This window comes from Furipterus horrens, unplaced genomic scaffold (genome assembly GCF_987537825.1).
Source record: "Furipterus horrens unplaced genomic scaffold, mFurHor1.1.pri manual_scaffold_1, whole genome shotgun sequence".
NCBI classification, from domain to species: Eukaryota; Metazoa; Chordata; class Mammalia; order Chiroptera; family Furipteridae; genus Furipterus; species Furipterus horrens.
This window is the reverse complement of record NW_028327171.1, coordinates 64,624,443-64,640,069: the sequence shown is the minus strand read 5'-3', so window position 1 is coordinate 64,640,069 and position 15,627 is coordinate 64,624,443. Positions and strand designations below refer to the sequence as shown.

Below are 15,627 nucleotides of genomic sequence, written 5' to 3'. Positions count from 1 at the left end.
GCCACTTAGTTTGTGGTATTTTTTATGGCAACGTAAGCTGTACTAATACATAGAAGTATTCAGGAAGTTAAGTAACGTAGATCTGGGGCTCGGGAGACAAATTGAGGTGAGGTAATTGATTTTAGAAAAAATATATAAATAATTTTGTATTATACAGATATGAGAGTAAGAGAGAGAACTTACTATAAAACCTTGCCTGGTAGGAGATATTTTCCTTAAATGTCTAACATGAATATACTGTAAGTAATACTAGTCTGAAAAATACCAAATGAATATAGTATTTTTTTATTTTTAAAATTAGGGCATTTCAAAATTAAAATTATTTGCACTTAAAGGTAAAACATCTGTACAATTATTACAATTAGTTTTACTAAATCAGAATTGACAATATATTGTCTATGTTTTTATACCAGATAACAGTGAATACATCAACAAAAAATTACTAAAACTCCACTGTGGATTAGGATAAAAATGTCTCCAACTCACTCTTTTCCAGTAAGTATACAAATGAGTGTAAATGCTGCTTGGAAACTTGGTTAAACAGACACAGTCTCCACTGCTATTCATTTAATAATAGACATAAATTCAAAACTGGCATGTATGAAGAAAGGAGGGGATCTTTGCAGAATTTATCATTTTGCACTTAAAAAATAAAGCCAAATAAAGCTTCTATCACACATACCAAAGATTAGTACTAGACCTTTCCTAATACACACACATAAAACATTAACATGTAGCATTTAAAATATAAATATATAATATTTACAATAAGGAATTTTAGAGATATAAACTTTTATGTAGAATCATACATATTAAAACATTTTAAATTTAGGTTGCATTTACAAATACTTCACTTCCTTCCTTATTTGTTCTTTTAGCTCAAGAAGAGTTAAAATAGAATGCAGCTATAGATCCAGAGTTTAGAATGTGTGTTCAGTCACTTGTTTCTGTGATAGTAATCTTCTGTACCATGTCAGACAGATTTTCAGACTCCAGATCTTTGCCATTATCTGAATTTTCTGATGAGATATAGCAACCAGAGTCTCTTGGGCAGTCATCTAGCTGTGACTTATTTAAGATGTCTGAGCTTAAGGATAGGGACATAGATTCATTTTCTTGCTCTTGAATAGCTGTAAATGAAAAAGAGGGCAGCAGTTAGACAAAGCGAAGTTTTATTCATGTATTCATTTATCTTTGAACTATTTTAATGGTTCCAACCTTGACTTTATTACAATTGAAACTTCTGTAAGTAAACAATGTATTTGTATATTTGTTTATTATAAAAGAAGTATTTACACTCAAATTCAAGCCACTGTTTCCTTAGGAGACAAAGTTTGCCCTTTGCTGCTCACTTGCAGTTTCATGGAATTCATGTGAACTGCTTGCATAAGCAAAAATCAATATGGACTCTCATTTTATATTGATGATAAGTTGCCAAAGAAAGCAGATTGTATCCACAGTATGACTGATGTCTTGTCCAAATACTCCTTAAAGAAACATTAGATGTTGAGTTTTGAAAATTCTTTATAAAATTTGGATATTAACCCCTTATTACACATATTGGCAAATATCTTCTCCCATTCTGTGGGCTCTCTTTTTATTTTGTTGATGGTCTCATTTGCTGAGCAAAAAGTTTTTAGTTTAATGTAGTCTCATATTTTTCCCCTTGCCTGGAGAGATCTATCTGATCAAATATTGCTATGAGCAATGTCTGAGATTTTATTGCCTATGTTTTCTTCTAGGATTTTTATAGTTTTGGGTCTAATATTTAAGTCTCTAATCCATTTTGAATTTATTATTGTGTGTGGTGTGAAAAGGTGATCTAGTTTCATTTTTCTGCACATATCTGTCCAATTTTCCCAATACCATTTATTGAATAAACTATCTTTAGCCCATTGTATGTGTTTGCTTCCTCTGTTGAATATCAATTGACTATAAAGGCATGGGTTTATTTCTGGGCTCTCTAAAAATATATAGGCAAAGGACCTGAACAGACACTTCTCTAAAGAGAACATACAGATGGCCAGTAGACATATGAAAAGTTGCTCAACATCACTAATCATCAGAGAAATGTAAATTAAAACCACAATGAGATATCATCTCACACCTGTCAGAAGGGCCATCATCAGTAAATCAACAAACAACAAGTGCTGGCGAGGATGTGGAGAAAGGAAACCCTTTTGTACTATTGGTGGGAATGCATATCAGCACAACCACTATGGAAAGTGGTATGGAGATACCTCAAAAAATTTAAAATGAATCTGCCTTTTACCCAGTGACCACACTTCTGAGAATATATGCAAAGAAATCCAAAACACTAATTTGCAAGAATATAAGCACCCCTATATTCATTACAGCATTATTTACAATCACCAAAATATGGAAGCAGCTGAAGTGCCTATCAGTAGATGAGTGGATAAAACAACTATAGGACATTTACACAATGGGATACTACTTGATCATAAAAAAAGAAGAAAAGTTTACCCTTTGCTACAGTGTGGATGGACCTTAGAGAGCATTAAGCTAAGTGAAATAAGCCAGTCAGATAAAGACAAATACTGTATGTTTTCACTTATATGTGGACTCTAATGAACAAACTGCACTAACAAACAAAATAGAGACCGGCTCATAGATAGAAAGCAGGATGGCAGCTATGGGGAAGGAGATAAGGGGGTGGAGAGATCAAGAAAGAAGGAAAAAGGACTCATGGACATGGACAACAGTGTGGTGATTGCAAGGGAGGGGGCAATAAGGGGACTAAGTCATAATGGAAAAATAATACAATAAAAATTAAAAAAATAAAAATAATAAAACTGTAACATTAGAAAAAGTCATTTGTAGTTTAAATTTACACTCCACACTAATAGTAACCTTTGTGAACAGTTCTACAATAGAATCATGATAATGTGGATTAATGAGTAAAAGATCCCTATGGGCAACAATGCATGGGGGAACTTCAATTACTTGGAATTTAACTCATAAAGGTAGTCATGGGGATGTGAAGTATAGCATAGGAAATCTGGTCAGTGATATTGTAATAACTAAGTATGGTGCCAGTTCGGTACTGGAACTATCAGGGGAACACTTTGTAAAGTATATGATTGTCTAACTACTACGCTGTATATCTGAAACTAGTACAAAATAATATTGAAAAAAAACTGTAATTTTTTAAAATAATTTATTTCTATATATATATTTGCTTATTTATTTATTTGTAGAGAGAGGGGAAAGGAGAAAGAGAGGGAGAGAAACATCACTGTGTGGTTGCCTCTCACTCGCGCCCCCAACTGGGGACCTGATGTGCAACCTAGTCATGTGCCCTTACTGAGAATTGAACCAGCGACACTTGGCTCACAGGCCGATGCTCAATTCACTGAGCCACAGCAGCCAGGGCTGTGAACTGTAATTTTTTAAAAAGAATATAGTAGTAAAAAAAGACCTTATAGTATTCAGAACTGTCCTATGTGTGCATTCATCAGAAAAATAGATACAGAAACCAGGTTGCTTTTAGATAGTAAACTATCGCCACTTCCATTGAGTCTGCCTTATTTGTTTGTCTTCTATATTTTTGTAGGTTTGAATAACGATCACTTATGTTTCCTTTGGTAATTGTGTCATCAAAGCAGTATTCTAGATTCAATTGGCATTTTTTAAGAAAAAATTAATATTAGAGCTGTAACAAAAGATATTTCTAAAGAACCTAAGTAGCCCTTTGAAATTTTACTTTGCTCAAAAATTCTTTAGTGACTTCCAGCCAAGATGGAGGCTTAGACTGACACCCTTGGTCTCCCTCTACAACTAAGAAGGAATACAACTACCTCAAAACAAAAGATAATTAGAAATTCCAGAAAATGAAACTACATGGAAGCCCAACGTATGAAGTTATAAACCAGCGGTGCTTGTCCAAATGGGTAGGAGGGGTGAGAAACCATGGTCCTGTCTGTGGTAGCAGCAGGAATAGCAGCAGTACTGCGAAAAATGCCAGGGGAGCAATCCCGGCTGCAGTTGAGACCCTGTAGCTCATGATTCCAATGCCAGGAAAGGCAACCCTCCCATTGCCTTGGACTGTGAGGCCCAGAGGGCAGGAGGATGGATCTTGGTCTCTCAGCAGAGAGTAACAGCACGAATCCATCTTGGACCCACGCCCGCACAAAAAGCGCCACAGCCTATGGCTGCTGGTCGCTGGGTAGTGATGAGTGCACGGGGCTACACCTCCTATAGCCCACCCAGGAAGCAAAGCTAAACACAGTCTGTTAGAATGAAGCAGACCATAATTGAAATCCCAGTGATGTAGCTCACCAGGCAGCAGATGTGGGACCTGACAGATGAACAAATAGAAACCTTTTAGAGGCTCAATTCAGAGCTATAGTTATAAGGTGGCTTACAGAATTAACTAAAGATTTGGAACAAGACAGGGAAGGAATGAAAGCTACTCATACTGAAACGAACAAAAACACATACAAGACAAGTAGTGAGAAAATAAAATCCAGAGATCAAATCAACAAACCGGAACATAGGGAAGGAACAAACAGTCAACCAGTTCAGAAAGAGGAAAAAAAAAGTAAGGAAAGTGAGGAGAGGCTTAGAAACCTCTGGGACAGCTATAAGTGAACAAGCATTCGAAAAATAGGATTGCCAGAGGGTGAAGAAGAAGAACTAGAAATGGAAAAATTATGTGAAAAAATAATGAAGCAGAACTTCCCAAACTTGGGGAAGGAAATAGTCTTACAGGTCCAGGAAGCACAGAGAGTTCCAGAAAAACTGGACCCAGAGAGACCACTCCAAGACACATTATAATCAAATTGTCAAAAATTAAAGATAAAGAGAGAATCTTAAAAGCAGCAAGAGAGAAGAAAAGAATTATGTACAAAGAGGTCCCAATCAGACTGTCAGCTGATTTCTTAAAGGAGACCCTGCAGGCAAGAAGGGGCTGGCAAGAAATATTCAAAGTAATGAAAACCAAAAACCTACAGCCACAAATACTCCATCCAGCAAAACTGTCATTCAGAATAGAAGGGCAGAGAAAGTGCTTCCAGGACAAAGTAAAACTGAAGGAGTTCATTAGATCCAAACCACTATTATATGAAATGTTAAAGGGACTGGTTTAGAAGAAGGAGGATCAAAACTATGAACATTAAAATGAAAACTGCATCACAAGAGCCAACAACAGAAGCTAGGGAATTGAAACAAAGGCAAACTAAGTAGGCAATGAGAGTGAAAAAAGAACTATAGGTATGGGGAACATATTGGGGGGAGGGCAGCAGAGGGGGAAGGCGGAAAGGAGGGAGATGGTACAGGAATTAAGAAGCATAGTAGGAAGGAGTGGAGTAGACAGGAAGAGGTTGAGAAGAACTATATGCACAACCAATGGACATGGACTAAAAGGGGGGGGCAACTGGAGGGAGGGGGGGTCACTGGGTGGAGGGGAGCAGAGGGAAAGGAAATTGGGACAACTGTAACAGCATAATCAATAAAACATATTTTAAAAAAAAATCTTTAGCATCAGCATTCTTTCTGTTACTGTAAAGTTTCTTTCTTTCCCTTCCCTGACACTAGTAAATAGGTATTTCTCCGTGTTATTAGATGGGTCCTCAGAGAAGAGGTGGCTTTTAGCCCACCACTTCTTAGGTATATCAGCATGTTTTGTTCTTTCCCCTTCTAACCTCAGGGCTTCCCCAACTTGGACACTTGAATAGCTAAGACTGGAAGAACCAAACACATACTTTGCAGGTGGAAAAAGACCTCTGCCTCCAGATGCTATGTACTTAATCCTATTCTAGTCAGAAGAAGCTAAATCCCACCTTCAAAATCCTTGGGAGAAGGAAGTTGTGTAATTTTTCTCAATAGACTCTTATAATGCGAAGTAATTTATATTTAGGAAATCCTCCCTTTATCCTGTCTACACATCTGCTTTTTAAATGAATTTTGTAGGCTCCAGGTAACTTGCCAACATTAGTTTATGGTCCACTATGTATCTACTTGTTATCAATCTTTGTTACAAGAAAGAATTGAGCCCTGTTTCCCTAAAGCATTCTTATATGTTATATATTAACTTCTCTTCAATGGATCTAGAATGGTACTACTTATGTCCCATACATGGAAGAGTTGAAAAAGTTGTGCCAAATTATTTTCTGTATTCTGCGGTTTAAACAAGGAACACAAGTTGAAAAAGGCTGGAAAAAATGATAAAAAATCATTTCTTAACTCTACTTATCTTCAAAATGAATCATAAAAGTTCTTTCAACCTTTTCCTCAAAGTATTTATTTGCAACAATGAAACCACATTTATGCCATTTTCCAAATCTTCTCCAGATATGATGCAACTTTATTTAACTATGGATTCAATTATCAGATTTTAAAATCTAGTGATGTTGTAGCTAGTTTTAGGTGTAAGGAGATTTAATTTTAATATGCATCTGTTGTAATTGTTATTTAAAAATTTTAGCTACCTTGAACCATTTTCTCTTTACTAGTCATAAGAACCTTTAGGTTTGGGCAAATCTACTTAATATTCATTAGTCTTTAGGAGTATCCGTTTTACTTTTGTCTCCAAGCCTTCCTCCCTTTGGTGTGTGTGTGTAAAAGAGCAGCTCTGAAGTGGGACCTTATTGTCTGAGGAAAAGCTGTCTTCCGCTTCTGCCTGTCTGTCTTAATTGCCATGGAAATGAAATGAGCCAGGTCTGTGATCCACTATCCAAGTTTTCCTGGAAAAGACCTAAGGAATTGGTCCTTTTGTACACTTTCTGCTGCATCAGCATTGATCCTATTAGAATGGTTTTGGGGCTAAGGCCCTATTTCCCTAAATTATATTGGAGCCTATCACCTCAACACAAAATTTAAATTACTGAGTTACTGCCCTTCAGACTGACATCTAAACAGGACTTGGCACAGTAAAAACTGCTTCCAACACTGTGTTCAATTAGGTTGATTACTGGCTGTGGAGTTCTCTTCAAGATATAAAATTTAGGCTTAACGTACTCTGATTTCCAAAATTAGCTATTTTCTTTAAAAAAAAAAAGTACTTAGCTTGTTATTTTACCCTCAGAAGCCTTTATGCATTTATCTCAAAGAGTAACAATATAAACAAAATAAGGGAAAATCTAACTTTAATAGAGAATGTCATTTTTTAATATTAGTAATAAAATGTATTTGTTTTTATTCCCATCCGAGAAACACTATATCGTGTTCTCCAAATTCTAGGAATTGGTTTGTTTTAAATACAGGTTATTTATTGTTGAAACCTTTTATCTGCAGTTTTTATGGAGAAAGGAAATAGTTTCTCAGTATGAAAGTTATGCAGCACAGTAATTTACAGAACAGCAGTAATTTGCTAAATGATTTCCTAGTGAAGTGAAAACATGACTATGCCTCCCCAAGTGCTTCCCACCAGGTTTGCACTAATTTCAGGCAGGTGATCAGCTGGAGCCCCTCAACTGTAACTATAAAAGGAAAGGGTAGGTCCTTATGTTACATTAGGGAAATGAAAGCTATACAGCATTAAACTTTTGTATTTTAAGGGTCAGGATTTTTCATTTGGGCTTTTTTTTTTTTTTTTCACACTGACACTAATGACTTACAGATTGGCATAAATCTAGAACTTGTGTTATGGGTGGTTTTTCCAGCAGAGAGAATGAATTCACAGTAATGCAACCACATTTTCTTTCTAAGTCATTTAGCCCTTTCATGTGACCATGGAAGAGAGTAAAGCTAACTGACCTACCTAGTAATGGAAACTATAACCCTTATCAGTTTTATTCCATACTCTAATCATCTGAGCTAACCAGGTAAGTAACACTGGAATAAGAAACAGTTTGCTTCCAAAATTACACACTCGCCACCTTTTTTATACCAAAATGTTTGTAATGTTTTAAGAATAAAAATGATATCTAATTTATGTATTCTATATAAAAATTATGTAAAAATATATACACACATGCATGTAATTCATGAAAGAATTAAAATTTTAGATAGATTTCCTCTATCTTACTCAGATCATCTACATTGTTTTATATTCTATTTTAATAAAAATTAAAATGATATAATTTTCAGTACAGCTCCTGAACTTTTCGCAAACATTCCAAAGGCTATTCATTTTTATATCTGATTGTATTAGAGATTATTAACTAATTTGGAAAAGATGTCTGTTCTGCTTCCTGCTAACAGCAGGTATAATAAAAAGTCAGGGAAACATCCAAAAGTTGTTTTGTACTCTATGTAATTAAAATAAAAAAATATTTTAAGAAAAAATATTTAGAAAATATTTTGTCATAAAGATTAATTTGAATATTAAGATATTTTATTCTCATCAACTTTTTAATGAAATTGTATAAAGTCTATGGTTCACTAGTTTAAGATAGTCATCAATTGAGATAAAAAATAGCATGGTGATTAAAACAAGACAGCTGATATAATTATTCATATAATAATTATATTGGAGTTGTTACACTTAATTAAATATAGGCAATCTTAATTATACTAAATATAAAGAAAGCTTAAAGGAAATCAAACTAAATCCTAATTCTGGTAAAAATTTCTCATAACTTAAGGAGAGAAATCTGTCCTATATTCACATCTGAGGAAGTTAAGGGTCCACTAAAAATGTAAACTACTAGTTTTTGCTTGACTTTATCAGGTTTCATACTCAGATATGCAGAATATTGATTTTAGCGTGTTGTTTGCCATAGGTATAAAGCCTCTATTTCTTTGGGGCAAGTATTATAAAATAATACAATTTAGAGGGCATAAGAACATGTCTGGCCAACAAAAGTACCCAATAAACAATTTCTTAATAAAGAGAACATGGTATTTAGATTAATTAAAGGAAATATGAACTGAAGATCAAATAAGGAATTTTGCTGGCACACAAATGGAGATACTTCTCAGCTATGAATTCTCTCTTTCTCTATCCTGGTACCATCTCTATAGAGGAAGAACCAGGGATATCTTAAGATGGCTCAAAACCTCAGCCTCATGTTGTAGCCACATTTGAGTGATTCAAACCAAAAGTCAGTCTTCTACAGATAACTACGGCTGTATTTATTAGTCCAGAGGCAGTAATGTCCATGGAGGGACATTCAGTAGACAATATGGTCCAACACTTAGACATTTCAATTTTATCTTAAGTACATCCTCAAATCCCCTGAACACTTTAATTTTCTAACGATAATGAATATTTGGTATTCATTTCATTTGAATACTGACACACCCTGTGCAATAACAACCACAAGTGAAGAGCAGGAATCTTTATGGAAAACCAACCAGTTACTGTTGTATCGCTTTCTTTGCACATATCTCTTTTTATTCCAGCATTCTAGCCTGCCCTCTAATGAGAGGCGTACAGGGGAGTAAACCTTTTTGCTCACAGCCACAGCAACCTCCACTTCTCTGTGCTGTCTGCTTCTGTAAGGGCCTAGAGGCACCAGCACAGACAGCACCATTAGGCTGCCACTCAGCCCAACCACACATCCCCGTGGAAGGCTTGGTCCCAGGAAGTATTTACCCTCAGCTGAGTTGTCACGTTGGACTGACTACTCTGAAAATGACCAAATAATATTAAAAACTGTCATTTTTATATTGCTTAATTAGGGACCTTGGGAAATTGAGTTCATATTTCTTGTAGGTTAAATTAATTCTATTTACTTGATATGGTAAAAATTAATGTAAGTTCTTTGTTTTAAAAATTATTATTATTTGAACAAAACAGGATTACCCTGCATTTTACCAATCCACAATTTGCTTTTACTATTTAATATGTTTTGAACATCTTTTCATTTCAGTATTTAACTCTTTTAACATCTTCATACTGCTTCATTATTTGTGCATATCTTAATTTATTTAAATGAATTAATGCTGAAAGTTTATATTGATTTTAGTTTTTAACTAAAAACACCAGTTTTAGATACTATATTTATACATTTGTATGTTGAGGTTGAATTAAACAAATTCTAAGAACTGGAATTTCTAGATATAAAAGTATTCACATTTGCCCTAGGTGGTGTAGCTCAGTTGGCTGGGCATTGTCCTGCAAAGCTAAAGGTTTGATTCTGGGTCAGGGCACATGCCTGAGCTGCGGGTTCATTCCCAATTAGGGCGTGTACAGGAGGCGGCTGATCAATGTTTCTTTCTCAAGTTGAAGTTTCTCTCCCTCTCTTTCTCACCCCCTTCCCCTCTCTCTAAAAATAAATAAATAAAATATATATTTTTAAGTACGCACACTTTAACCTTTGACAGTTTTTACGTTGTTGCCCTCTAGAAATTACTTATTTACATTCTAGCACAGACATGTGGTTAACACATACATAAAACAAATCTTGACGATGCACGCCAACACTCACCTGCCTGCTACAAGAACTTATATGTGTGAGGTGGGGCTGCAGGGGACTTGAAGTATTGCAACAAAAAAGTTTTGCTTACTACTTGACAATGCCTTCACTACCTCACTTGGCATTTATTAATTCTACAAGCATTCATTAACAATTCTCTTAATGCAAATCACAGAACTAGGGGCTTTGGGAAAGCCCATGGTAATAGTGGATTCAGTCTTTTTTCATAGGGTAAGGATCACAAAGCTATGCCTCGTACACAATCACAGGGCAATATAACAAGTACAGGAGTGCCGCAAGCAAATTTCCTAGGTGACTGACGTGAAAATTCTGCGAATTCCTTTCTCTGGGAATTGTTCTCTGGTAGAAGAGTAGAATGTTTGTATTTTATTTTACTTTTTTTGTATTACATAAAATATGGCATCTGTCATAAATTATGTCTTAAGGGTAAAACCAAAAAGAAATTTGAAGAAATTAAATTGCATAAGGCCAAACAGTTATGACTAGAAACAAATACTAAATGTATATTTGTAAATACAGAAGAGTAAAATGCCTATGTGCCTTCTCTGCTCTGTGTATGTGGATGGTTAGCATATCTCTTTTTAAAAGATGTATGTACGTTCTTGAATCTAGATTTAAATCATATGGCAAGCAGGTTGGAAACACCAAGTACACATGTCAGGGGCTAGGGCACCAGGCTACCCTGGCACACTATCAGGCCAACTGCTGGACTGCTGCTTGGCATAACTACAAATCTCCCCTGCTGGTGGCTCGTGTTCCAGGCTTCTGGCTGGGCCTTGCCATTTGCCCTGCATCTTTTTGGGCAGGTAGGCAGACAGGAAGGCACAACTGGGGATAGTTGAGCAATAAGGGGCTGCTGTTACCACAGCTGGTGCCAACAGCCTGGAACACAGCCCACATTTCCCCCTTCCTCCTCAGTGAGCCCTGCAAATGAAGGTTGCAAGTACCTAAAATATATACAGAATCTAGTACAGTTTACTTATTCAGTTACTAAGTTTTTTTCTTTCAATTTAAAATTTAATCATCCCTGCACTAAAGGGAAAACAAGATATTTCCATCACCCATTTTCCCCAAGGACAACAGTACATATTTTCATAGACACACTTTTAAGACACATCACAGTGTTTCTAAATGTGGGAAAAGAAGAACAAGTTCAGAATAAAAAGAAAATATTAACTATTAATAGCAGTTAACTTATTCTAAGAAGACATTTCTGAGCAAGGCAAAGGGATCTTGAAGGTTGTGTTTATGTAACGATGCACACACAAACACATACACATACATATATACTCTCTTTTTTTGCTTGATGGGAATGTTTATTTTAAATAAACAGACCATTTTAAAATTCAGATGATAGAGAAATTTTAATGTGCACAAAATAAACAGATTCTGCTCTTTTGCTCCTTCAAGAGCTGAGTCTCACCCCAATATATTTCCTCCTTCTAAGCTCATCTGGATTCCCAACTGGGAGCCAGTGACCTAATTCTGCTCAATTCTAATGCGGCACAGGAGAAAATTCAAACTATCCCTGCACTGGTCTTGCCGGGATTGCAGAACCCCAAAGTCATTCTCCTCTAAAGATAATCCTGTGATCAGCTCAACACCACTTGCCAACCCTTCTGTCAGCTTGGTGGAGAAGCAACTTTACCTCCTGTCAAGCAGTAACCTATAAAAACTTTAATGTGGTTTACATTTTCAGTGTTAAAGTGAGTACAATGCTATTTTCTTTGGCCTAAGAGAAAAAGAAAATTGCTTGCTTTAGGTCTTAGATTTCTGTTTTTGTTTCTGTTCCAACCCCCATCCTCTTGGTTCCTCCTGATGTATAAAAGGGCCCACATGGGGCTATGGTCTTACTATATTATTTCAAAATTTTAATTCTTGTTCTCAAAACAGGTGCCTACTCTACTCAGTTTTTATATTGAATGATTATCAAAGCAAAACATTCCAGTTCCCAACCTAAGAAGCAATGAAGCTCTAAACTAGGAATTTATTGATGTTCCCAAACTGGTATTATTTAATGATCAGAATAAAATGCATATATAAGATTCTGGACTATTTGCATACCCCATTCTTCACACGCACGCACACACACACACACACACACGCTATTTTTAACCTATGATTGTGGCACGTATTTTTCTTAGTTTTATATAACCATATATTCAAAGTCTTTATCATTCAAGCTACATGAAGGCTGTGCATTTAATCTTTAACATGGTTGTAGAAGATATGATTCACAGAGTAGAGAACAGATAAAAATAAGCATATAGCTGCATGGTGCCGAATCATCAGAACTCAACATCTTATCGACAAATAGAAGTCATTCTTCTTTATTTCTTGAGCAAAGCAGTTTCATAGAAGATAAATAGCTTTCAGTCAGAATAGCCTAATATGCAATATGCATCTTTTTGACATGTATATTCTAATAGTACTTTAGGCCATAAGATTAAAATAAGAAAAATCCCTGTGTTGTGTCTTGACAACAAACACTAGTTGAATCTGCATTTTTCCCGTTTTTCATCTCCCAGAATCTGGCTCAGTGAGAGTATGTTTGTACATTACTGGCCATTATTAAATGTTCATCTTCTAGTGACCTTCAAGTACCGTTCTCTAGTTTTATAAAGGAAATAGTTGAGGGAATTTGCACTTTTTATAGCAAATATTGAATTTCACATCATGCTTTGAAGATATTATGTTTTTTGTTTTTTTTTTTCCAGAGATCAGGCTACAATAGTGTGTGTTTCCACTTTCTAGATTTAGGAGACTGGGTTCTAAGATATGTGACCTTGAGAAAGACACCTACTCCAGTTTTAGTTTCTGTTTCCTGTAAAGGAAAAATTTGGGTCAAATGGTTTTAAAAAACTATACCTAGATCTAACATGATATCATTATAAATCATCATTTTTTTTGTTAATATAGGGTGATGAGGGAGTTGAAATGAAAAAATTAGGAGACCCCTTAAGTGGCCCAAGCCTTTGGCATGAACTGAGCTTCCCTCTGTGGGTCTTTGCTGAAAACTATCTGATCATGAAAAGCCCTGCTAGCCCAGGCTCTACGCCCCTTCTAGTCACAAATCCTGTTTAAGGGAGTCGGGCTGTTTCAAGGTTTCCCCCGTTCTCACGTAAATACTAATTTCCACTTTTTGAGATGGAAAACTAAACAGAAGCTGCTGAGAAAATTGGAAAAAATAGTTGAAATTTTAAACGTTCAAATATTTATTATTCTTTTCATATTTAGCAGTTTGTATGTGTGGAAGAAAGAAGTTGGGTTCTTATAGCAGACTGTCTTTAATTAAAGCTCCAGCTCTGCTACTTATCTAGCTGTTTGGCCTCTTTGAAACTCATTTCTGAAATATAATTTGCAAAATGGATGGAATACCTACATGGGTGGTATTGTAAAATAAAGACAATTATGTACAAGTGTTCAAAAAATGCTCAGTCTTCTCCCTCCCTCCACCTCAATGTCATATTATTTGGGAGAGCATTGACAATGATGCTGAACATCATCCATTACAAAAAATCTACAGAATTTATTTCTTAGCCTAACATTGCTTAGTGAGGAGACATATTTTGACATGACAAAATGTGAAAAAAGAAAACTACCTCATTTACTTAAAAGATGTTGCTACATCAATTTAAGCTGATCAGTTTTGTTTGAGCTTTTACTGCTGAGTACACTGACTATCTTAGTTTGATCTTTGTCTGCCTCTTGACTCCACCCCCTCCCTTTTGCATCTCTTAGCCTCCACTCTTCAAAGAATGCACATAAAAACCTAGGCTGAAGGATGAAATCAATTCTGCTTATGTCAAATTAATCATACACAAGAAAGCTTTTTGAAAAGGATGAAGATCTATGTAAACCCAAAACAAGTTAAAAAAAAAAAGTAGTTTCTAAAAAAAAGAATTAATTCCTACTAGACAAAATGTGACTATCTATATAAACATGTGTTGTACAGATATGCCCATTTTGTGGGGCATAAGAGAAAGGCTATAGGGGAGGCCACTAAGGGACAGTCAGGAGGCATGGCTCCTAAATGCAACTTTCCTCCCTAGTCTCCATTTGTGCCGTTATTTGTAGCGTTAGAAAGAATGACATAGCAGCACAAACACTGGTTCTAGCTCTTCAGTTCGCTAGGTACCTGAGCTTGGACAGGTTACTTATATTCTCAACTTCTCATTATAAAAATGGGGATAGTACTACTTAACCCACTGAGTTATGGAGATCATTAAAGAAGGTAATGAATGTGAAGAACCCAAGTTTTACTCAGAGAACATGTTCCAAAAGGGTAGTTGATGATTATTTTTATTATTAGTTTGTTTATAAGATTTTTAAATTTATTTTTAAGGAGAGAGACAGAGGGAAAGAAACATTGATCAGTTGCCCCTCATATGTGCCCTGACTGGGGACAAAACCCACAACCCAGCATGTACCCTGACTGGGAATCAAACCAGCGACCTTTTGCTTTGCAGAACGATGACCAACAAAATGAGCCACACCAGTCAGGGCTATTTTTATTATTACTTTTGACAGAGAAGATTGGATTACACAATTTATGTTTCTTTTTTCTTTTTCCATATTCAAAATTACACTTCTCCTTTGTTTTTCTAACAAAATGCTCCTTGCAAACTTTGGCATGCCCTGAACTCAGGGTTCTGGGAGCCTGACCAGATTAATAAGAATAGTGTTCGGACTGGACAATTGTGAAAGCAAAACTTATTCTATCTTTACAAACCCAGTTGGTGTAGTCAGTATTCTGCCACAAGTAAATGTGCATGTATTCTTCCATTTTCAGTTTATACTTACAAATCACAGAGCCATCTCAGATAATGAAATTGAGTGCTGAATATTTTTGCAAGCTATTATTATAACATTTGAAAGAATACTGTAAACACATACAAGATATGACTATATGGTAATGAAGTGAATTTTCTAGTGCAGCACGAAGACTCATTAGTGTAGATCCAAGCTCTGTGCTGTTCTACAAAAGTTGCTTATGACATTTCCCACTAATGGCTCACGCTGTCACTAACTATTTGTCTCTATCTCCCTCAGTCTTTGGAAATGCAGACATGTACTTGCGTGTAAATTAATAGCTCTGCAGAATCTAAATGAGGGACCCAGAAAACTCCTTTCATTTTCTGAGTCCAGTAAGGAGAAATGGGTCCTCTTTCTAATTATATATTTGACCAGAGTTATTGTTTCTAAATACATAATAAAATATCATACTTATTTTATGGGAAATAATGCATTACATCACTCTCAGTAAACTAAATTGGGACTTTCT

The 15,627-nt window shown here is 35.6% G+C and overlaps 1 protein-coding gene across 2 annotated transcripts in view; it reads right to left on the bottom strand.

The window, feature by feature from the left end:
• Positions 1 to 269: 269 nt before the first annotated feature.
• SAMSN1 (SAM domain, SH3 domain and nuclear localization signals 1) overlaps positions 270 to 15,627 on the bottom strand; it is a 173,431-nt gene continuing 158,073 nt past the window's right edge. For both annotated transcript variants that reach the window (XM_090287340.1, XM_090287411.1), the window contains one exon: positions 270 to 1,130. In XM_090287340.1, the coding sequence (XP_090143466.1) occupies positions 934 to 1,130 (197 nt within the window). In that variant the 3' untranslated portion in view covers positions 270 to 933. The remainder of the gene's footprint in view (positions 1,131 to 15,627) is intronic.